This window comes from Populus alba, chromosome 8 (assembly GCF_005239225.2).
Source record: "Populus alba chromosome 8, ASM523922v2, whole genome shotgun sequence".
In the NCBI taxonomy this organism is placed as follows: Eukaryota; Viridiplantae; Streptophyta; class Magnoliopsida; order Malpighiales; family Salicaceae; genus Populus; species Populus alba.
Window position 1 is genome coordinate 3,052,018 of NC_133291.1, and position 24,031 is coordinate 3,076,048.

The following is a 24,031-nucleotide window of genomic DNA, read 5'->3' on the forward strand; positions in this document are numbered from 1 at the left end:
TGCCCTCTCTTACCAAGTCCTCTCTCAGAAATCCAGCAAGCTAACAAAACAAAGAACTCTTCGAACAGAATTACCCTGCATGTCCTTCCCTTACTTTCTCCCCGATATATATACTTCTTCTCTGTCTAAATACACGCATTATAGTATCTAAATGTTCCTTCACAATCCACATTCTGTTCCTTGCCACCAAACACTACCGATGTCAGCTCCTCAGCTACCACTACTGCCATCACCACCACAGCAGCTATCTTCTTGTTTGTCCTAAAGCTCGTACCAACAATCACCTACAGCGTGGTCTCATTGTCTGTATCAATGGGTTTATAACAGACGATGATGATTAGTCTGGAAATGGTACTGCGGTTTAGCTACTGGTTTTTAAGGGCTGATTTTGATGCGATGGCCAGAAGTAGCATAGCACACAATTTACGTTTTTTCTGATTTATTTAATAGACTAATCCCTGATTCCAATTTAAACTTTGTTTACTGCAGGACGTATCAGCATTTTCTCTATCATCAGTTGTGAGCGATGGAATGTGTTTTGTGATTGTGGCGACCTCTGGACTTGTCTTCGCCGTGTTTGCCACAGCAGAGGATCCAAAGAAAGGAGGTTTGGGCATCACTGCACCTATTGAAATGATTTCATAGCTGGTGCCAACATTTTAGCAGTCTCGTTGGGTCCTGCTGCGGCAAGATAGAATTGGATTCTCCACTGTGTCTACTTTTCAGTCCGGTGATCGTTGCCGCCATGGCTGCCCTTGAATGATATCGTGACTTCCCACTAACGATTTCTAAGAATTGCATCCCTTGTTAAGAGAGATGAAAGAGATAATTATATCTCCGCTTTCAGATGAAAGAGAGATGAATTTTCGAATTTTTGTAGTTTTGTTAAAGGTTTTGTATTCTTCTTATTTCCACTAATTCGGTGTCAGTAGGCTAAGACCATGTTGTCTTTTACTTGTTGAATCAATGGGACTATTTTGTTTGCTCTGCAACCATCCAGCCCGAAAGTTTCTTTCTTTTGTTGGCTGACATAAATACTAGATGTCATATCAAGATTTGTTCAAGTTAAATAAGTAAGAAACCTATCCTAGAACTCTGAAAGTGAAACAAGAACGGATAACAATCACTGATACAGACAGATAGAAGCCAGGCTTTAAAGAAGCAAACCTTTTCTTAATTAAGAACATCCAAATCAGTGCATTTTTCCTTTCTAATTTTTTAACTCGTGAGAAACTGAAACTCTGACAACATGGTGGAAACATGTCATAAAGTGCTGTTCAAACAAACTGGCGTCCTCATTGTTTACAAGAACGAAACCTCTGCATTATAGATTTTGCAGGGCCTCATGGACGAAAAAGAGGTGGCTAACTTGAAAATAAGTGTAAGTAACAGAATATGATTTATGCACAGAATCCGAGTTCACAGACCCATATGAACATGTTTAGGATGCAGTTCCTTCGCATCCTGAACTTCCACAAATTTATAAGAACACTTCCTTTCACATGACTGGGGCGCTACCTCTTCCAATTTGTCTGTACTGTTCTGCTTTGATTGGTTTGAGCTTACCTCAACAAATTTTCGCAAGCAAATCAGATCTGATGATGTTAGGATAAGTGGCTCGGTAGTGACAACCTTTCCTATACGTTCTGCCAAGAGTACTTCATCTGCTTGATTTTCAAATCCGTCTAATTTAACCAGTTTTAGATGATGCAGTTGCGTATTCCTGCCCGCTCGTATAGAATATTTACTGCTGCTTTTCATGAAGTAGCTTTTAGGATCAATCTGCACAGCGATATAAAACCTCTTAATCGTAGTTTAAGATATGAAAAACAATTTTCAGAAAATAATTTAATTCCCTTGGACACAAGTTCATCAAGGTTTTAATCTATTAGATATGCTTTTTTTTGGTATTGGAATAAAGCTGAGTTCATATCGGAAATTTTGCAGTTCTTAGGAACTAGTAAAATCTCTGTCAAAATTTTTGGTTTTTTTTTTTAAAATAAATAAATAGAACCTGTCAATGAACAATATGTCTCGGAGATCACAAGCCTTGATAGTGCTGTCTAGAAGCTTGTCCAAATGTATATCAAAAAGACATTCATAAAAGAAGTTGCTGTGGTATACTCAACTGGAAATCGTCATAAAGAAGGAAATAAAAAGTCTGACCTCTGTATTTACTTAAAACACTTACTGTCACGAAGAGTTGCTGTAATGAAGGACATAATTTCAGGAAAGAGATTAAAGCTTCGCCGTCGTCATATCTTTCGTTTGAATTATCAATCCACCACAATTCTTTTAAATTATAGAATTGGAAATCTGCAAGTAATGTGGATAGCGATGGGCAGATCAACGCCTGCAGCAAGGAGTCCTGGAGCTTACTTTCTTACAATAACAGTCAAAATAACATTTCACAACTTGCATAACAAGAAAGACTAAAGATCAAAACCAAGATTAGAGTGTACCTCAAATGTCCATTTGCATAGAGTAAGCACTTTTACGTTCTTTATAGTCAATAGAACCGAGTCAAAGTCACGGCCAGAGAAGCTGCTGTAGCCAGGGCCTTGTCTGGAATCAAGCAAGGCATCAGCCAGGTTAAAGTGATATTCAGGCCTAAACCAAGGTAGCGGTCCTCGATAGCGGAAAGTGCGAAGCTTATAAGATCTGATGTGGAGAGATTTTAGTTGTGGACAGTCGAAAATGGTTAAGCTTAAAAGCTTTGTATCAGAGCCAATACTTAAAGACTGCAAACAGTTGCAGCAAGTGATTTTCAAGGTCTCAAGAATCTGAAAGTTTGTCATCATGGAAGAAACTACCTCATTAGTAAGATAGGTCACTGACATCAGATGAACACTTTTAACATAAAAGGAAGACGGAGATGGCTGACTGGCTAGGTTTTGATGATTGAACTCTAATTGCAAGCCAAATTCCCGAGGAAACTCTTGTTTCCCGGTAGAGAAATGGAGACGAAGGCTGCCATTACGTGCAATGATAACCAAGAGGGCACTACCATTGCAGAAGTGGAACCGAAGCTTCCTGGTATTCTTCGATGGATCTTTCTCATCAAAATTGGCAAGGAAGCCAGACATTGCATTAGCAACATCCTCTTCAGTGCCATGTTGCACTAAAGCAGTCTCCCACAGAAGCCTCCATCGGTTCGAAAGAAAAATTGTTTGTACGGCGGATTCAAAGGGGAGCGAAGAAAAGATGCGGAAAAGGATCTCATCTGGCAAACCACTGATCAAATCATCCATATTGGCTTCTGTAAGAAGGGTCCTGTTCAAAAATAAGAATCAAAATCAGTCCTGTTTCAGTTCATTTTAACCAGACTGCTTTAACAATAGTAGCGCAAACAACATAGCTAACTAGTACATGCAAAATCCAGTAGAACAGAACAGTAAGCTCCTGTGGCAGAAGGCAGAAGATCACTCGCATAGGCAGATTGCAAATATTATACATGTTAGCCATCTACTATGTAGGATGTATGTATAAAGCCTCGTTGAGGTTGCAAGTTGTTCATCAATTATTGTCCTATTATATGGTCAACGCATACCATCTTCCACGAAAACCCGTTACTCGACACAAGTGAAATTCGACTCGAGTCAAGTTATCGTTGTCTAGTGGAATAGCTTCCTCTGACCATCTCAGAATGAGCTTGACATAATATTATTTAATTGTTTCTAGAGGTTCGAACAAGTCAATGATAATATACTCGATCCCTAATTCATACAAATAGAATTAAGCAGTGATTGATCAAGTATTCGATGAGATAAATAGAGCTAGTAAGAAAATCCAGCCCTGCTTCCTAATCCAAATGAACCGATAGAACTCAAGATCTACACTTGGCAAAAGATTTTAAGAATAAATAAAATATATTTCATTAATTATTTTTTATGAAATAAAATTAGTCACACTTAACAAAAGACCATAACTACATTTTTTTTTAGCTCTACCATTGATAGTAGCCAACTCATAGAAAGAGCAATGGCACTAGCTTTGAAAAAAAAAAAACCTAAGTAACGATTTTATAAATAAAATAAAAGTTCTAAATAAAGGGTTTCGTGTTCTGAATATACTTCAAAAAAAAAAACCTAGATTGAGTAGTGATGAAACTAAAGAGTAACTTTCCTATTCTCTGTATTCTTTTTACTTTTGAAAAATGAACACTAGAATCATTAAAATATTCATTTGACTATGATTAAAGGGGTATTATTCAAATATTATTCATAAAATAAATTACTCCACTTGAGTCCACTTGAATCGAATAGAATTTTGAAATTAAATTCAATTATTGAATTCAATTTCAATATAAATAGTTGAATTTAAAATAGTTAAATTAAAAAGTATTTTGCATAACAATTTATAAAAGAATCGGTATAGTTTCATTTTTTATTTATAGTTTTATACAAACCGTCATCTACCTTTACAAGTTTTTATTTAATAATATGACTAGTTGTGCAAGTATTTTACATGCTTTTTGTCCGTTTAGATAGTCAATAGGATAAAAAAGAAAAGGGGGAGAATTATTAAAAAATGCAAGATCCCTGGTATCATGGAAAAATGAAGAAAACCCAGCACTCCAGTTCGCTCAATAAACAAGGCCACAAAGAGAGTTGACAGTGATCCATTACATGCTTTGAACTTTGGAGACGGGTGCGCCTCGTAAACAAACAGAAACGTAAAAAGAAAGAAACAGTAAGTGATTATACCTTAAAATGGTTTGTCAAAGGTTTCTTGAAGATGCCACTGGTTGAACATATCTAGAAGAAAAGAAGACCCATCTGGTTCTCTCCGAGCTGAACATGCCGAATTTTCCTTACTTTTTGGTTGAACTGGAAGTAGTTCAGACAGAAACAATGGCGTCCATTACTGTACTTTATATTAATGATATAGCTACTTACAGTGAATGAGACAAAGGGGTGTCCGTTCGATTCCAATCCAAATGCATTTATTACAGATCTATCAACTACGTGCAGAAAGACAGGTTTGTTTTGTTTCCTTGTGATTTTTGAACATGGTATTGGGGCTCGAGGAGTATGACCCTCAACGACACATCAGCTTACTTTTTTGAGAGTGTAGTTGGTGTTACTTTTTAAAGTATTTTTATTCAGAAAAAGTATGCAATAATATTTTTTTATTTTTTAAAAATTATTTTTAAGATCAGCACATTAAAATGATTTAAAAACATCAAAAATATATTAATTTAAAAAAAAAAAAATTTAAATTTTTTAAAAAACAATTTTCCACCACAATGCCAAACACCCTGGATAGAAAAGTCAAGCAATACCCATCCCATCTCCATATCCAAATCTAGTAGAACCAAGGCTATCAATTCCGTTTGAGATGTGTTTTATTTTTTTTAATTTTTTAATTAGAATAAAATATTTTAATTTCAAAATATTTTGGTATATTGTTTTGGAGTTGTATTATTCATATATATATATATATATATATATATATATATAACAAACATAATTTAAATTCAAGATAAATTAATTATAAATAATACAATACAAACATAATGCCAAATAAATATAATTTTAAAATTTAAAATATTTATAAATAGTCAAGATTAAACAGATCTTTAACTTCAAGTAATTTAATTTAAATAAAAATATCAAAATATTATAAAAATAAAAATTTTTAATACAAATATTTTAAATATAAAGTTAGGTCAATATTATCAAGGTTAATGGAATCTAAAGCATCTCTTGTTTTGCTTAAATTCCTACAAAGTATAAACATGAAAAAAAACAACACAAATATAAACCATATATATTAATGATAAATCTAATTTTAAAAAATTAATATCATTGTTAATGAAAATAGTAACAATAATTTTTAATATTATTATTAATATCATTGTTATTAAAAATACTTGGGTGTTTAATTAATTAAATTGAATAAGGTTCAATTTGATTTAATGACTTTTGAAGAACGGAACGAAACATGTGGAATGAAACCGGAACATTTCGGTCGAAATTTAGCCGAAAAATCCAGAACGAACTCAAATTTAAAATGAAATGAAAATTATTTTATTTTATTTTGTTTTTTGAATTGGTATGGAATGTTTCAGCTATTTCAAACAAAACAAAATAAAATTGAAAATATTGAGTAAAATTATTCCAGCTCTGTTCAGGAGAAGATTTCATAGAAATTACTCAAGTTAGAAAGGAGACATTTGAGATGAAAGGCCACGTGACTTTGATTTTTTTTATTCGTCTTTCTTTTTTTACAGAGTATTTTGAGGTTAATTGTTCATTTTCACATTAACAAAAATCTAAAGCACGTGGAAAAAGTAGTGTAGAAATATCTTGATTCATTATGGATTAAAATAATGGGATTGTTAATTTGTTGTTTTAAAAAAATTAAGTTTTTTTTTAGAGGTAATTGAATATTTTTACATAGCCAATTAGTCTTTAGACTTCCATCTCTCTCTCTCTCTTTTTTTACAGTATAATTACTTAATTATTTTTAAAATTAAAATATTATTTAACTTGGGTTTGGAAGATTTCTCAATATTTCACTTTTTACAACACAATAAAATGGATTTGTTGTCCTTAAAATCAAGATTTCCTTACTTTGCCTTCGAGAGCTTATTCGTACTTATCAGGAGCAACTCGGTCTTTTCATGTATTTTATAAAATATAATTAATGAATTACTTTAAAAAAAAATATTTCACTTGGATCTAAGAGCTTTTTTAATATTTTACTTTTCACAACATAATAAAATGACCTCATAACCCTTAAAATTAAGATTTCCTTACTTTTTGTCTCTTAGACTTATTCATGCTGATTGGAAGTAACTTTGCCTTTCTATATTTTTCTTTGAACAATATAATTACTTAATTGTTTTTTAAAAACAAAAAAAAGAAGGATCTAGGGGGCTTTTTTTGATATTTGACTTTCCACAATATACAAAAAAATGATTTTATTTCCCTTAAAATAAAAAAAAAATCCTTACTAATTTGCTTTAGTTGCAAAAACATAGGCATTTTTAGTGTTTTTCGATTTGTCATAACGGGGTTTACCTCTTTAGACGGCACATGTAACATAATTCCTTCTAGCTTGGCACCGATTTGTTTTTTTTTTTTTCCTTATCTTTTATCCTCAATTTTCATGTTTTACTTTTCAAAAATTCACAACAGCCCTTCAATTTATTTTTCCTTTGAATCTAATCCTTGTTATTTTAATGATAGTTTTTTAATTATTTCATACAATTAAAATTTGTTTTTAATTTCATCATTCTTTAATTTTTTTTTAATCAATCGTATTTAGTTTTTTATTTCTATTTATTTTACTTGAAATCATTTTTAAAATTGATTTTTTTTTTTTGTGATTCCATTCTCCATTTTTTCTTGCTATTTCCTTACTTTCATTTTTTTTTTTAAAAAAAAAATTGATATATTTTCTTTCTAGATTTAATCATTCAACAATGAATTAAGTTTTTTGATTGAGATTAGGTTAGAGATTTAACGGGTTGCAATTTGCCCGAGTTCATTTGTTTTTTTTTTTTTTACCATTTTTTTAAGCTTGTGTGTTTTTTAATTTTATCATTTAGCGTTTTATTTAATTGGAGACTAAGCTCCATTGTTTATTTTTTGTTTTTTATAAGATTTTCTACTAATTTTAAAAATAACTCGAGTTATCTCAAGTCTTTATATTTATTGTTTTTTGTTAAATCGAGCTTTTTTAAAAAATTAAATCAATTTTTTAAATATAAATGTGTTATGTTCACTTCATGATATTTTTTTTCGCTTAAAAATACCATTTTTTGTCCTTTTTTTTAAAGGAATGTTTTTTCTTTTTATTTTTAGCCTTTAATATTTGGCTGGTTAGAATTAGATTCTTTTTATTTATTTATTTTAATTTGAGTTTCATAATATTATTACGGTCTCATACATTAGACTACTAGTTATGTAGGTTGATAATAATTAGCCTGTGTCAAGCTAAGATGTTTTGTCTCAATATTTTTTTTTTAAATAATCTCTCAACATATCTCTAGTTTAATATTTGAAAAATCAGTGTATATCAAATTTTATACTTTCTAATATCTTATTTTTCTCAAGGTTAAAAAAATTATATGACCATGGCATAACACGTCCCAAGAACATGTCAAGTGCTCCTCAAGGTGATCAAATTGCAGGGCGAAAATATAATGAGATTCATCAAAACTTTGCTCAGAATCTCGTGTCTGGCTAGGCTTTGAATCCGCTTGGATTTCTACAGCTTCTTGTACTATGATTTGTGGACCTTGAAATTAAAGACATAATAATACCATAACTTATTTTCACAAACCATATCTGAACAAATGGTTGTTGCACTGTGACGGGTTCGGGCGTCAACATGAGCCCACCCTGATATCTGGGCCCATGTGCTCTACATAAGCCCAAAATTGTATAGAAATGGGCCAAAAATTAGACCCATTTCCCGACAGTGGAAAATTTAGAGTAATTGCCATCATTAGTTTCAAGGTATCTACAATTATCAAGATTTAAACAACACTAAAATCTTAGCACTGTTCTTCAATAAAAGATCTTCACTTCTTTTCTGGGTTTGAAAAGCTGAAAATTTGATGGCAGGAAAATCTGCTTCCCTATAAAACTAAGCGATTACCATGAATCAAATTTTGTCCGATTTATCATAGTCGCTGGCCAAAATGCTGGAAATTGATAAAAAAAAAAAAAAAGGAACTGGTGGGTTACTGTGAAGGAGTCACTGCTAAAGCATAAAACATGGATAGAATCAGAGCAATGCTAAGATAACTCTTTGATTAAGTTGATTCTAGGAGAGGCACATAGATGTTAAGATGTACTGAAATGAAGTTCCAATATTTTGAACTGTGAAAATTTGAAACTTCTCTCCTAACTAGGTTGATTTCTTTTATTGATTCTACTGCAATTCTTCCATGCAGACTGAAGCTGCTGCCAAACGGGCCTTGGCTTTTGATGGATTTGACATGCGAGTAACTAAAAAACAACATTTTACTAACCTGTCAATTATTTGTGTTCGCCCACGGCCTACCCCCTCAACATGCTTATAAAACTTGTAATACTTCTCAGGGGCGGATTTTATCTGAAAATTCAGCCTTGCAGGAAAACTAGAGCCAACAAAGGTGCCAAATTTTCCCCAGGAATTGTGGAGGGTTTCAACAGGATCTATGTTGGAAACTTGTCATGGGATATAACTGAAGATGGCCAGAGGAAATGTTTCTCGGATTGCAAAATATCATCTATACGTTTTGGAAACAGGGGGCGTTCCGTGGTTATGTTCATGTTGATTTTTCTAAAAATGCCTCATTGATGAAGGCACTAAAGTTGGATCAGCAGATTTTCTGTGGGAGACCCATCAAGATAAGTTGTGTGGTTCCTTAAAGGGAGCAAAACTCCAGGGAGTCGAAAGCCTATTAGTTGCAGAAGCAAACATCAAATCAGGTGCTCTGCCTATGGCTACGAGTGTGATGAAGTCAATGATGGTGTCCGAGCATTAGCAGTGGCAAGATGAAGAGGAGGACCTGCTATGAATGTGGTGAAAACTGAAAAGGGGCACGTTTCTACGGCTTGCCCAAAGAAGCAAACTACTGATCCAAGAGATTCCAATACAAGTTAAATAAGTGGTTTTCTAAATTTGTTTTTCTTTTCTGATTTACTCACCTAGGCAGAGAGATTTGCTTACTTTATATTTCTGTTGGAGTCTCTATGAATTCCAGTATAATCTGTCTTGGACCAGTCACAGGCACTAGTTGTTATATTGTTGTATTCCAAGTTAATCTGTTAAATCAGTTGAATTGAATGCACTGGATCATAACTTGGATATTTTTATTAATTCAAAATCAAAATTCGTTTCTCTTTTCTTAACTGCATGGAAAGTCCTTTCTCTGTCTCAACTCCCAACAAGATTGGAAATAGTCAGATCTAATGTCAGTTGAATGCCGCCTGGTTCAAGAGTAAAGATCCTTAGCATTGCTGTCGACTAGCAGGAAGCGCATCAGAAACTCCAGCTTGATCTGCAATACACGGCAGGTTCATTTTGTTGATGCACGAGCAGTTCTCTGTCTTGTGTTTGAAACTGCGGACAATGTGAACATCTTTACTCTGGTGTCTTAAAACAGGCTTCTATTTATTGTGCGTAATCAAGTTCTACAGAAGCGACCTGCGGCACCCTGCCTCCTGCAGGTCTGGCTTCCCAAATCCCTCCAGCATATTTGGGAAAACCAGGTATGGTTGGAGCATCCTGATCTTGAAGCACAAACCATGGCATTTCCAGCACAAATCTAGCATGTGGTCTCTAAGGACCTTCAACTACATAGGATGAACTGTAGATATAATATGTGAGGCTGAGGTGAGAGTGACTTGCAAGTCAGGGTATATTTCTTGCTTGAAGCTAGAAGATTCTATACTGGCCTCCGTATGTCCAGGCTTTCGGTTTGGAACTTGTAGTAAACTGTTAAGTTTTGTCCCCCTGTTAAGCATTTCATGTTTTCACGGGCTAGGCTTTGACTTGTGAATATCGAAAATAGGATCTTGTAAAGTTCAACGTCGTCCGTGACCAGATTGCTAGGGATAGTGCTCTTAGGAAACATTTTTACACTGGGCCCTAAATTTAATGACTAATTGTCTCGTGAAATCGCTCTATACTATTTTCATTTATTATCCAGAGACTTTTCCTAATTCTAGTGGCATGTACTCATTGCCTCATCTACATATAATAGGACAGCATTAATGATATTCCCATCTCTGTTTGCTAGCAAGGTGGTCAAATTGTCTCCATCCAAACTTCGAAGACCTTCGAGCTATACAAACTTCCATTCTTTCCTCCAATCTGTTCCCTCAATTGAACAAGACTTCTACGTCTCTCTTTCCCAGCTCAAGATTTTCGAAGCCTCTAGTACTCGAAAGTAAAAACCATTGAATACCTTACACTGATCAATAACTCTTCTCCATCTTATATCAGATTCTGTTGTTGCCTAAACCTTTCAACTGTCAGAGTTGCTTCTCTTGATCCCCGTAATGGCTGCCACCAATCCCACAGATAGAGGAGAGTTATCAATGGCAAACAAGTATCGAGACAGGGAAACAAGTCCTGACAGAACCAAGATGACGATCCTGCCAAAATCAAAATCTGAGCTGAAAGTAGCTGTGGTTTACTATCTCACACGGAATGGCCAATTTGAGCATCCTCATTTCATGGAAGTCCCTCTGTCTTCTCCCCAAGGACTTCAACTCAAAGGTGGTATATCCATTCATAGAAAAGCACACACAGTGTGTGTTTGTGTTTGTGTTTATGAAAAGATTTTTTCTTGGAATTTTGAAAGTTGAAGATCCCTTTAGCACATTAATGTTGAACGTATACTGCTACGTGTGTGTTGTATGAATTAATTCCAGCCCAATTTTTCAGATGTGACAGATAGGCTAAACCATCTCCGAGGTCAAGGCATGGCTAGGATGTATTCCTGGTCCTCCAAAAGGTAACTTGATCGTTCTTTCAAACATTCTCGGTTAGTTAATTGTAAGAAAACTAATAAAACAACTATATCGATGTGTTAAGACTTCTGGTTCGCTTGGTCGCATTCATTTTCCCAGCAATAATGCATGCTTGTGCTGATTCATTTTTAGGAGGTACAAAAATGGATTTGTGTGGCAGGACTTGTCCGAAACCGACTCTATACACCCTTGTGGTGGTCATGAATACATTCTCAAAGGATCATTACTCTTAGAAACCTCTCAGAGCTTTCGTTACGATACAACATCATCAAGAACCTCCAAAGTTTTCTCGGACATTGTTAGCAGCTCAAGCGAGGACTCGAATCCTCCAGCCATTAGACGGAAAAACCGTTCATGGACTACATTCGATGACCTTGAAGAATACAAAGTTTACAAGGCCAAAATCACTGGAGAAATTGCTAGCGAGGGTACTCATAACGTGTCAACACAGACAGATGATAATAGAAGAGTGAAAATTGATGGTACTAGAGAAATAGGGCACAGAGGGCCTAGCACCATGTTGGGAAGTAAGGAGGAGGCTTCTAAACCATCACTCAAATCTAGTTCAAAAGCCGTCGAGAGTTTGGAAGTAAGGTCTGTGGAGGAAAATGGGCCGGCGGCGACTATTAAAAATGAGAAAGCAGGAAATGATTGTCCGAGTGGAAGAATGAAGCCATCTGTGGTTCTGATGAAGTTGGTGGGATGCGGATCAAAGAGGTTCTCAAATAAGAATTAATGGCTTGTAATTTTTTCCCCTTTTTATGGAGATATTTCCGATTCAATTTTCATCTATTTAAAGTAAAGAAATGCTAAATTTGTACGACCAGTTTTTCAAATTCATTTTCCAAATAATCTCATACGTCGAAAAGGTAGATCTTACAGATAAATGATAAATCCAAACAATTAAATTGTTCAAATTTAGAGGAATTGGTTTTTATTTTTATTTTTATTTTTATTTTCTCAGCAAGAGGAATTGAATGGACTGGAGAGGGAAGGGAAGGGAATTTCTGTCAAATTTTAAAATTGCACATCTCATAATAATTGATACGATATGTTCATATGGATTTAATAATTTTTTAATATTAATTCTAAATTCTAAGCATGAAAATTTTTTTTTTTTTAAAAAAAAGAACATATACTTCCTTAATCATTAAGAACGTGTGAGGATCTATACACTCCTTTTCCACATGGGGTATTCACGTGAATTCTTGATTTTTGATGCCCAGTTTTCCCATTTCTTTCATGCTTTACTCGCGAAGAGGCAGGCAGTATCCACAGATTATACCTTCCAACTAAATTTCGGCAATTTCCATATGCAAGTGGCAATTTTTATTTTATTTTTTCTTATGGTCATTCCTTTCCCATCAAATTACTTACTGGCTCTTGACTGGCCAGAGATAAATGTTTTTTTCTAAAATAATTGCAGAACATTGGCCTTCTCTTAACCAAATAATAATCGAGGCACCTGCCTTATCCCCCCCCCCCTTTTTTTAGTTATCCTGATTTTATATTTCTAATAAAAGTTATTCCAGCTAATTATAGTTTTTTAATATTTTTATAAAATTTCATTATTGAATGTTAAGTTTACTCTTAAGATATATAATTTTTTACTTTTTTTTTACTGGGTTATCTCGAGTATACAAATTAATCAAGTTAGCTTGAATTAACTTGTATTTTTTTTTTTTTTTATTTAACTTTGATCTTTTTTATTAGGTTTTTCTTTTGAAAATTTATTTTTTTTTCTAGTTTCATGTCATGAATAATAGATTAGTCGAGTTAACACGAATTGAATCATATTTTTGTTTTCCTTTATTTTTTCATGACTTTTATTTTTTTTCATTTTCATCTTTTTGCATTAAATAAGTTGACCTTGAGTTTTGTTATTTTTATTCACTTTTCTTCATGTCTGGTTATTCTGAGGGTGGGTTAGTAAAGTTAACTCAAGTTTTTTTCATGTTTTTTTTTTTTTAATTGAGCTTTGGTCTTTTCTTACCTGGTCCTTCTTTTGAATTATTTTTTATCCTGGTCTCATATTATGTGTTGTGAGTTCATCAAATTAACCCGAGTTGACCCTAATTTTCTTCTTTGACATTAATTTTTTTGTTTTCATCCTTGACATTAGATTAATAAGTCTTGAGCTTTACAATTTATCTTTACTGTTCTTTTTGCGAGTTGTTGCAGTCTTAAATTTTAGAATGTGTTTTAGTAAATTTAATTCGAGTTATATTAGATTATTATTTGATTGAATATTCCTTTTTAATATTAAAAAAAAATTTAATTTGGCTTATAATGTAACTTAACCACCTATAGCGTGTTTGAGAATGTAGTTGCTTTTCAAAGTATTTTTTATTCGGAAATGCATTAAAATAATATTTATTTTTTTATTTTTAAAAATTATTTTTGACATCAGCATATCAAAATAATTTGAAAATACCAAGAAAATATTAATTTAAAATAAAAAAAATAAATTTTTTTCTTCAAAAATACTAATACAAAAATAATCACGGCCTAAATCAAGAAAAAATATATTAAACTATCTAGTCTCATACGGCTAGTTACCTCGAATGGTTTTATCAAACTCAATTTAATTTGACCATGCTTTCTAGAAAACTATGTTCTTCTCGAAGTTTAAAGACAAAAAAAAAAAAAATACTGTCTTTTTAGAAGTACTTCCCTTTTTGTATATAGTCAAGTGTATTTCTTGGTTTTTTTTCCCCGGTTGAAATCATTTGGCTAACAACTTGTTGGGACTAATTTTATACTAAAAATAATTTAAACTATTTAAGTAGATTGAATTTATTTGATCTGTTAATTGAATTCTTTTACATATTGGAGACAAGTTTTAAAATTATATAATTCACTTGACTTAAATTAATAAAAATATATCATCTATCCAACTTGTCCTCGTATTTTTTTTTTCAAAAAAAAAAAAAAAAACTTATTTCAAGCTAAGAGTGAAATAAGGCAGCTAGGGAGATCAATTTTTAAGAGGTAAAAATCTAAAATAAATTACCCATTTAGTTATATAATTTATTTATATTACTTAATGCTTTTGAAATACTAAATTTATGTAAATAACGTTAAAATCATTTCATTTTCTAATGGAATCTTGATTTTCCAAACAACATATAAAAGTCACAACCCGAGAGAAAGGTCAAGTGGTTCGAGAAAGTAGAAAATAAAAAACTAGAAATGTCCCTCGTCGTCTCCCGCGGGCTGTGGCCAGTATCATTTTATAGGGTGTTTGGGAGTGTGGTAACGATTGCTTTTCAAATAGCTTTTCATGCCGAAAAGCATGTCAATAATATTTTTTCATTTTTTAAAAATTATTTTTGACATCAACACATCAAAAACAAAAAAGTACAAACCACACTCAATTTTAGCAAAAAAAAGAAAAATTTAAATTTTTTCAAAAAACCGGTTTGGCCGCAATGCCAAACGGGCAAGTCCGATCAGTCGCTCTCTTTGAAATGTCTTCGAATGACAAACTCCGTCAATTATATAAACTAGCTCGGTGGACCTCTCATGGTGCTCTTTTTTCTTCGATTAGTTTTTGTCCCGACATTTCAATGTTTCATTGTTTACATCTGCATAACTCATCGACCATATCACTGTGACTTCGTGTTTTAACACAGAACAAGCCGCCAGAGGCAGAAGTGATTTATGTTTCCTATCAACAGCTCGATGCTACGGTTAATGGATCCAAATTCACAGATAATAGAATTAAATTTTTATGGATCGAGTTTACCAAACTAACCTCTGTCCGAATTCTATTTTACTCGCTTTTCTTCATGGCGATCAACTCGTGTTTATTTATGATCCTAATCTAACTCGGTCGATGAAGTTAGCTGTCATGATATCTATGAAGTGGAGGTCTGGATAAGTTGGACGTACACATGGCCGGAGATAATACGTTTGATATCACAGTCTATTTAGATATTTGGCCAAAAAGATTTAGATTTCCGTGTAAATCTACTAATTAAATGTAGATTGGTAGCCAGTATGTGTGCCTTGACTCGCAATAGAATTCTTTCCTTTCAAAAGATTCTGTGTTCGAACCTTTTCTCCGAAAAAAATAAAAAATATATAGATTAGTAACTTCATTAAGGAACTAATAACGGTGCTATTTTACGGTTTGAGTTACAAATAACCCTTTCAATAATAATAATAATACAAATATTTTTCTTCATAAAAGATATATAAAAAAAAAAGCCCTATATCTTGATTCACCAATTATTGGGGAGATTATCATGAGCAGATGCCTATTTTGATCATCTGCCACAAAGGATGAAGAGCTTTTTTTTTATTATTATTTTAAGAAAAAAATGTCGACTCAAACATTTCTGTTATAGAATTGGGTTTGAAAGTCGAAACAACATTAAATAAGCAGTGCCCGAAATACTATGTTTTGTCCAAAACCCAATACATAGAATATTTAATCAATGCCGAGGTGGTAAAATCAATCAAACCGAAAATACAATGGACTATAAAAAGAGAATCGTAAAGAATAAATATTAGGAAAGGAAAAGAAAAGAAAAGAAAATAGAAGCGGAGAGAGAGAGAGAGAGGGAGGGAGAGGGAGACAGAGAGGAGAGAAAGCAGTGAGGGACGCCTTGTAACTTGTATTGCTGTTTGCTACATTGTCTTTCCTCTAAAACCAAAACCCAAAACCAAAACCAAAAAAGATTCAGCCCCCACGTCTGTCACTCTATACTCAGATTGGCCGGGCTGCCTTTCTTTCATCGAAAGCCTATTTCCTTGTGTTTTCACCACCATCTTTTCTTTTTTCCCTTTCCTTCTCTTCAATATATCAATATTGCATGCTTTGAACAAACCTTTTTTTTGTTTTGTTTTTGTTTTCAGCATCCATCTGTATAATCCCTTATGTTAATTCTTTGAAACTTTGCTTCTTCTTTTCTTTATTATTCCTTGTTTGGTTTTCTTAATGGGACCCATTAGAGGCTTCAAGAGAAGAAAGAAAGCAGAGAAGAAGGTTGACCAGAATGTCTTCGATGCTGCTTCTGCTTCTGCTTTGTCTTCACTGCAGCCCCAATCTCAACGCCCTTTAGATTGGTGGGATGACGATTTCTCTAAAAGGATTACTGGTACACACAACACATTCTTTATATTTTTGCTATGTTTTTTCTTATTCCTTTCCTTTCACCTTCGTTTATTTATCGTGATTGTTTCCGTATGTAGCTTTTCATATATCTATCTATTCATTGGTATATCAGGGTGCTGTTTATGGGTTTGCTGTTCAGGTTTTATTGCATTTCTGAATTTTTATGACATGGGTCAAATTTAGTTTAAGGTAATTTGGCTGATAATAATGTTGCCCACTGATGGATGTATGTATTGTGCATTATTTTACTAATTGGTGTGCTTGTATTTTGTTTAGAATGTATTGCTACTAAATATGTGTTTTACTGTTATTTCCTTGTATAGATTACTTGCTGTGTTAAGCTTTTGTTGTTCTGACGTTGATGTTGCTTGTTCTGGATGTACTGGTGTCTCTAAGTATAATATTTAGGTTGCTCGCTGTTTTTGCGAGAATTTTAGTTCATTGATCATGTCCAGTTCTCAATGATTTGATTGTTAGTTGGACGAGTGACAATTTAAAAGGGTTCTTGTAATGAAGATGAAATACTCTCTTCTTTAAGTGAGTTGCTGGAAAACACACACACATTTACTATCGTGCAATTCTCCTTCAATGTGATTCCTATTGAGCCTCAGTTTAGTCTATGCAATGCTTGCAGTCTCAAGGTGTGAGCTGGGTTTTAGCGTTTTGGAGGTTAGGTTTATCTGCTTTTGGTAGGATCACTGGAAATGGGTCGATCCAGTATATAGGGATGAGATTAATTCCAATATTCGCGTGTGCATATGCACCCTCTTTCGTTATTAAACAACAAGAACCTAGGATCTTTCCCAATCAACCCAAACTTTATTCATCCAGGCTGCATAGCTAAGCTGCTAATGTGAATGCTCTAGTTTGTGATGATGCTCATGCTTCTTCGTCTTCATTTTTATTTCTTGTATCTGTTGAAATGCTATTCATAATTTTCCCAAAGTAGGAATTCCGTTCTATGTACTTGCTTGGGTATCATACAGTCTATAACAACTTGCTTCCACGTGAAATGCAGATTATCGACTTCTTTTTGGGTCTACTTAGAAAGGGCATTTTGAAAGTCTGATGCTACTTGGTTTATTTCATGTACCAAGAATGATCCGTATCAATAAGTGAACCTATTTTACTTGCTTAATGATTTTTTAATTTAAAACTTGTCCAATCCCAGCCCCTACACTAGCCTGAGCTGTTAGAACCGAGGGGTTGACTTTGTAAATGACTGCATTTTAGAAATAAAAAAGGCCAAAAGCAAATCTATGTTAAAATTGTGATGCAAACCATAGAGAGAAATTCTCTATGTTAGGACACAGGCTGGATAGAGCTAAACTGCGAATTTGAGGTGCGGTAAATAAGGTAGTCGGCAATTAACCATATAGTTGTGCATTCCACACTTACAACCACATTCTTGATCCTCAAGGAAGAAGATGATTTTAGATGATGCAATGCTATAAAATCATTATATGGTGTCTCTTGTATCATGAATACATCCTTAAGTGGGAGAAATTACTGTGAAATATCAAATGAGCCATGGCATGTACTGCCCTCATAAAATGCGATGATTTACAGTGAAAAGTACCTCTTCTAGTAATCCTGAGTTCATGTTTGCAAAAAAAAAACATGGAACAAGAAAGTTGATTGAAGCCCTTGTTAAGGGTACAACAACAACCCAACCAAGAAAACCTTTGCTTACTGCATACACATGAACATGATCTGTGATTTTTCTGTTCAGATGTTTTATGAGAGGGTGCCCTTCAACAACTATCACGATGTTTTCAGTGGAATATCCCGACCGGAGTTCATAAGTTCTATGCCTGTATCTTTTTCTGAAACATTTATTATTATTTCACCGACTTTCTGCTAAAGATATCATTAAAACCAGCCTCATAGGAAGGGGTGCTGCTAAAAGTGATCTGACGAGGCAGAGAAGATTATGAAGTTTATCACCAACATAATCCTAAATCTGTAGTTAAAGGATATGTATTTATGTCTAGCCTCTAGATGGATATTAACAATATCTTTATCCTCTTAACATATCAAGATGGTTGCACCTGATGTTTTACAAGCACTTTGAAATTACGTGAATTCCAGTCTATGTTCAAAAGTTGCTCAGCACTTGGCATTTGGCACTATGCATTTTTGTTAGGGGTGTTCACGTCCACCATAAGCCTCAATATGTCATTATAAGTTTTTCAGCATGATGTCAGGGATTCGGTAATTTTAAATACTTGTAACCCTGAAATGCCCAGAGTTGAATAGGTGAGATCAATTAATTTACAAGAAGTTTAATTTTTGGCAGACATGATACTTGTGCACGTGAAGCTTCTTGCACATGGACAAAATTACGTTCAACTTGCTCTTCTGACTGTAGATGTGTTCTCCATTTATCTGAGTTTATTGCTTTACCATGTGTTTGATTCAGTACTTCTTGAGCATGCTACAGTTGGAACATCTGTTCATTTGGCAAATTGGCCTAAAAATCTCATGAGTTTATTGTTCTTTTGGAAATTTTGATGCATGATGATTGGAAAATCACTTGGATAACTGATTTCTCTATCTCCACTTTTAGGTCCCTCTTCTGAATCAAATAACTCGAAGAAATTTGAATCTTTTTTCAAAATATCGAGAAAGACGTTCAACTATATCTGCTCCCTTGTGAAGGAAGACCTGAAGGCCAGGCAATCAAATTTCACTGGTTCAAATGGGAAGCCATTGTCTGTAACTGACCAAGTAGCTGTGGCTCTTAGGAGGCTCAGCTCTGGCGAATCATTGTCAAACATCGGCGATTTGTTGGGGATCAACCAATCAACTGTTTCTCAAATAACCTGGCGATTTGTGGAAGCAATGGAAGAAAGAGGCCTGCACCATCTTTGTTGGCCTTCCACTGAAGCAGAGATGGAAGAGATTAAGTCCAATTTTGAGAAAATATGTGGCCTGCCTAATTGCTGTGGTTCAATCGACACTACCCATATCGTCATGACTCTGCCTACAGTGGACCGATCAAATGATGTATGGATTGATCGTGAGAAGAACCATAGCATGCTCTTGCAAGCAATAGTGGACCCTGACATGAGATTCCGTGATGTAATTGTTGGGTACCCAGGAAGTTTAAGTGATGCACTTGTGCTTCAGAACTCAAGTTTCTTCAAGCTATCCGAGGAAGGGAAAAGGCTAAATGGGAAGAAAATAGAGCTTCAGGAAGGAATGGAATTGGGGGAGTATATAATTGGGGATTCAGGTTTTCCCCTATTGTCGTGGCTTCTTACTCCTTATCAAAATGCACTCTCAGACCATCAGGCTGAGTTCAACAAGCGACATTCTGAAACTCAAGTTGTAGCACAGATTGCATTAGCAAGGCTGAAGGAAATGTGGAGGATAATCCATGGAGTAATGTGGCTGCCTGATAAGAATAGATTGCCAAGGATTATTTTTGTTTGCTGCTTGTTGCACAATATTGTTATTGACATGGAGGATAAAGGGGTTGATGAGCTTCCTTCGTCTCATCAACATGACACAGATTACCGGCAACAAATTTGTGAGACTGTCAACAAGACAGGCATTGCTGTGAGAGATAACCTTTCTCTCTTCTTTTCAGGAAAATTATCACCTTCTACTCTTTCTTCCTAAATAGTGGTTATTATTTACTGGCCCATGTAGACAGAGCTGGATGCCCTTTGCCTAATTTGTTTAACAAAAGCTCTTGTGAATCCTGTGATGTTTATTCCTATAGGGTAACCAGTTCGAGTTGTATTCAGAAGTTAATAAGTTCGAATAATTATTTACATAAACAGTTTTGATTCTCGTGAAACCATGTCTCAGATAGTTTCTCTTAGCTTGCATAGTATGATTAACAACCATTGATAATACAAGTTGAATTGCTGCATTCCTGATCTTTTTTACATTATGTTTGCCTCGTCAAAGACATCTTATGTGCTTATGTGGTATGTAACAGCCTATTGTTCTGTAGGAGACAAAATTCCCTGAATTGCAAACCATCTCTTGGAGCTCCTGAAAGTGTATGGATTTTGCTATCTTGTGTTGAAAGGTGATTTAAGTCATTTGTTTCTAAATAAAAATTACTTTATAATCACACTTTCAAAAAAAACTATAAAACTATAATTAGAAACCTCATCTGAATTGATTGCAACTCAATGATGCATTGATAAGAAATTATTACATGAATCTGACTCATTTTGAATTTATTTACATAAGTTATACGAGATTCTGTCTTTTCATAAATATAAACATGTATTGCACCGTATTCATCATGCAATGTTTAAATAATAGTTGTGCTAAATAATTATTAAGGATCAAGGTCCAAGAGTCTTGTTTCTCTTTCGAGGAAAACCAATGAAGGGGAATGGAAGGGAAGAGTAAGGAAAAATGTAAACAAAAAAACTTCATAAAGCAAATTAAATTTTCGAGTTAGAGCTTAGAACGTTAGATCGATGGAGTTTGGGCCAAAAGCCCAAAATAGATCCGACCCTAATCACGGTTCAATTTGAACTGTAAAACACTGTAGGGATAACAAATCGGAGAAAACCAGAACCCCAACACCAACTACAAACCCCCTCCCCCCTCCTACCCGAATCAAAACCCCTGAAGAACCTCTAGGGTTTAAGTTATTTGGTAAAATGATTAACAAATTGGAAGCAAAGAAACTCCTCAAGGACAAGAGATTATGGTTTGCTTCTTTTTTGATTGCCTGGGCTGCTGCTCTCCAGGTAAATAAACAACGTTTGCATACAGACGCATACTGGCATAAACATAGAAACACGTTTTTTTTTTTTGCTTTTGGGTTTTTAGTTTGCTTTATGGATTCATTTTATTAATCGGTTCCCGTTCTTTTGAGTTTTGAAGGGTCACATGATGTGGTTGCAGAGACAGGACTCTTTCAAGCAGAAGTTTGGAACATTAAACGAAGATAATAGTGATGTTGCCCAAGAGTGACCCACGATTAGTTGGTTTTCAAATTTGCTTTTAGAAATTTGAAGATTAAATATTTCGTGCTTGTAAAGAAACGAGATCTTTGGATTCCGGATTTTGCTTGAGTGGGTTGGCAAATGGCAATGTAGTTCGTGGCTTAGGTTATCTGATTGTTGAATAACAATGATATAGATGAACTTGTGGTAAGTTGTGTTGTAATTTTTCAAATTAGAGGACTCTTCTTTCTGAGTGGGAGGGAATATAGATCAAGGAAATTACAACATCATGTATCTTGATTGGTACTCAGAAGCAATTTGATGACTTAAAAGTTGATTGAGTTCTCTGTCCTTTTAGTATTCTTTTTTTTCTGATTGCATTCTTTGTAGGTTTTGTATTGCTATGATTTTCTTTTGACATTAATTTCATTCAGTGGGTTTAGGAAACTGCATAGTCAAAGTAGTTGCCGTAATTGACATGGAATTTTGATTCAATAGAAGTCGTTTCGTAGATTTTGAAGGGGTGATCAAGCTGCTAATAAGTATTTTGAGTTTAGTGGATTATGCTTTTTCTTCAAAGAAGTGCTTTAATTGGCTGGAGGAAATTGCATGGTTGCAGTTCACAGTTTTGTTGTCTTTGAGCTCCTTGCTTGTTACGTCACAAGTAGAATCTTGAGTTGTTTTTAAGTTGAATTAATAGATGGGCATTTTGATTAAACTATATGGTTGTTTTCCTTCTAATTGGAGTGTTCACAAGGTGATCTGTGAGACTGTGTGGTTTTCTTGGATTGACATAGGCATGCGACTGTCTGGGTCCAAGGTTGCTGTCTGTGGTGTATTAGCTTTTATTTTCTTTCCCTTCAACTGCTTGGAATGATCTTCTTTGATTGCTTTCTAATACAGGAGTGATTACAAAAGGTGGATAATTATTAAAATATAACAGTGCTCTGGTGTTGCTACAAAGGTACTAGCACTCACTAAGACTAGCTCATGATTTCATGTTTTTTTCCCAGTTATCAAATTCTTGGAAAATAGTCTCTGACTCTCTACAGCGCTGGAACTGGTAGGAGCTGCCTTATAATATAATATTAATCAAACTTCAGGCACAATTATGGTCGAGTGTCAAAGGTATTTGGGTATGAAGAAGATAAGGTTAGCGGGCTTTTCAGAACTGCCAGCCGAAAAAGGCCATTAATTTTTGACAGGAAGTTCAAAGTTTTAGTTTCTACTTATGGAAAATCATGTACCATTAGCACACGTAAGCCTTGTTTATTACCGTGATTTGGCAGCCTAACATTACCTTTTGTTTTGTCATTTTAAGCCAGAGTCAAATAGGAGAATAGGGTATTAGAATTCTAGAATTAGCATAGTTCTGATGTATCTTAATGCAGCAAAGGGGTCTTAATTTATGAGTCCCGACCAAATTGGAAGTTACATGAGGAATTTCATCAGGTAACCTGTTGTTTCACTCGAGGCTGGTGAATATGCTTTACGTCTTTATAACTAGATAGTTGGGGTCGGTTACCTGAACTCTTTTTCTCTGTTTTATTTTGTTCAGAGCCAAGCTTCGTTTACCCACACATGCTTAAAAGACTGAAATCCATGTATCATGATTACTATGCTGTTCGCATTAACAAGGCAAGTTTTGTCTTGAAGACCATAAATTGGACCAAGATTTGCTTTGTAATTTATTGTGTCCAGCCTCTTTAGGCTGCTGTTTTGCGTATACCATGTACGTTGTAATTTTCAAAGCTTAGGGACCTTCTGGAGGCAATATGCTCATGAAAATCCTAGATCGAAGCAGGATTTTCAGTTAAAATATTTCTTCATTATTTAGAAGTTATTTTCTTATTGACAGACAATTGCTTGAGGTGTGGTGGAACTGTGGAAAGCCAGAGCTGCTTGTGAAGAAACCTGTGCAAGGAGCAAGTAGAAAAATATTATCGCGGGTATGTTCTTATAAACCAAATTGCTACCACTAAATTTGACCCTTCTAGTCCCAGCTCAACTGTTTTGAATATGAGCACCAAAAATTAAAGGAAAAACTTGTTTGAACATGCAGCTGGGTGGCTGCTGATTTAAATATCATTTATGGCAATAGGTATGATGATTTTTTAAAATTATTTTAGTGCTCTTCTTCCATGTTTGACTTCGTGGTTCATGAACGCAACCCCGCTTTGTTTCTATCGTGAAAATGTGATTCATGAGGCACCTGAAAACCCATGGTAGTAAATATATATTGTGGTTGCTGCTTGCAAATTGCCAATATAGTCAGTCCAGTGAATAAAGTTATGATTAAACAATGAAAATTGTGAATCGCCCTGATTAAAAAAACAACAACACTCTAATTTACTCTTGGTTGCTATCTAGTCACCATCCTATTCCAAGTCAATAATCCTCTAACCAACAGTCTGAAATTAGAACCAGCCCGATCATTCCTGGTAGCACTTTCGTTGAACATTGTACTGACTTTAAAGGCATTTCTTTGACTTCTCAAATGATTTCTT

General features: G+C 34.3%; 4 protein-coding genes across 4 annotated transcripts; 3 read left to right on the plus strand and 1 right to left on the minus strand.

Moving 5' to 3' along the window:
• Positions 1 to 1,234: 1,234 nt before the first annotated feature.
• Positions 1,235 to 4,923, minus strand: LOC118052194 (F-box protein At2g39490). The gene is made up of 4 exons (XM_035063057.2): positions 4,707 to 4,923; positions 2,463 to 3,273; positions 2,192 to 2,353; positions 1,235 to 1,782 (listed from the first exon to the last, which is right to left on the minus strand). The coding sequence occupies exons 2-4, from the start codon at positions 3,249 to 3,251 to the stop codon at positions 1,420 to 1,422; spliced, it is 1,314 nt and encodes a 437-aa protein (XP_034918948.1). The 5' UTR covers positions 3,252 to 3,273; positions 4,707 to 4,923; the 3' UTR covers positions 1,235 to 1,419.
• Positions 4,924 to 10,767: 5,844 nt separating this feature from the next.
• Positions 10,768 to 12,300, plus strand: LOC118052193 (protein SOSEKI 5). Its single transcript, XM_035063056.2, has 3 exons — positions 10,768 to 11,226; positions 11,395 to 11,464; positions 11,613 to 12,300. The coding sequence occupies exons 1-3, from the start codon at positions 11,007 to 11,009 to the stop codon at positions 12,214 to 12,216; spliced, it is 894 nt and encodes a 297-aa protein (XP_034918947.1). The 5' UTR covers positions 10,768 to 11,006; the 3' UTR covers positions 12,217 to 12,300.
• A 3,634-nt stretch (positions 12,301 to 15,934) lies between these two features.
• On the plus strand, positions 15,935 to 20,485 carry LOC118052192 (protein ALP1-like). The gene is made up of 2 exons (XM_035063055.2): positions 15,935 to 16,585; positions 19,172 to 20,485. Exons 1-2 carry the CDS (start codon positions 16,426 to 16,428, stop codon positions 20,227 to 20,229), a joined length of 1,218 nt encoding a protein of 405 aa, XP_034918946.1. The 5' UTR covers positions 15,935 to 16,425; the 3' UTR covers positions 20,230 to 20,485.
• Positions 20,486 to 21,099: 614 nt separating this feature from the next.
• Positions 21,100 to 21,865, plus strand: LOC118052191 (uncharacterized). Its single transcript, XM_035063054.2, has 2 exons — positions 21,100 to 21,326; positions 21,463 to 21,865. Exons 1-2 carry the CDS (start codon positions 21,237 to 21,239, stop codon positions 21,550 to 21,552), a joined length of 180 nt encoding a protein of 59 aa, XP_034918945.1. The 5' UTR covers positions 21,100 to 21,236; the 3' UTR covers positions 21,553 to 21,865.
• The last annotated feature ends 2,166 nt before the right edge of the window (positions 21,866 to 24,031 follow it).

Excerpts from the sequence above, each read along its gene's own strand:
- LOC118052194 (XM_035063057.2), bottom strand. The coding sequence starts at position 3,251 with ATGGATGATTTGATCAGTGGTTTGCCAGATGAGATCCTTTTCCGCATC. Across the intron at positions 2,354-2,462 it reads TATGCAAATGGACATTTGAG|GCGTTGATCTGCCCATCGCT; the intron begins GTACACTCTAAT and ends TCCTTGCTGCAG. Across the intron at positions 1,783-2,191 it reads TACAGCAACTCTTCGTGACA|ATTGATCCTAAAAGCTACTT; the intron begins GTAAGTGTTTTA and ends ATCGCTGTGCAG.
- LOC118052192 (XM_035063055.2), top strand. The coding sequence starts at position 16,426 with ATGGGACCCATTAGAGGCTTCAAGAGAAGAAAGAAAGCAGAGAAGAAG. Across the intron at positions 16,586-19,171 it reads TTTCTCTAAAAGGATTACTG|GTCCCTCTTCTGAATCAAAT; the intron begins GTACACACAACA and ends CTCCACTTTTAG.
- LOC118052193 (XM_035063056.2), top strand. The coding sequence starts at position 11,007 with ATGGCTGCCACCAATCCCACAGATAGAGGAGAGTTATCAATGGCAAAC. Across the intron at positions 11,227-11,394 it reads CCAAGGACTTCAACTCAAAG|ATGTGACAGATAGGCTAAAC; the intron begins GTGGTATATCCA and ends CCAATTTTTCAG. Across the intron at positions 11,465-11,612 it reads TATTCCTGGTCCTCCAAAAG|GAGGTACAAAAATGGATTTG; the intron begins GTAACTTGATCG and ends ATTCATTTTTAG.
- LOC118052191 (XM_035063054.2), top strand. The coding sequence starts at position 21,237 with ATGATTAACAAATTGGAAGCAAAGAAACTCCTCAAGGACAAGAGATTA. Across the intron at positions 21,327-21,462 it reads CCTGGGCTGCTGCTCTCCAG|GGTCACATGATGTGGTTGCA; the intron begins GTAAATAAACAA and ends TGAGTTTTGAAG.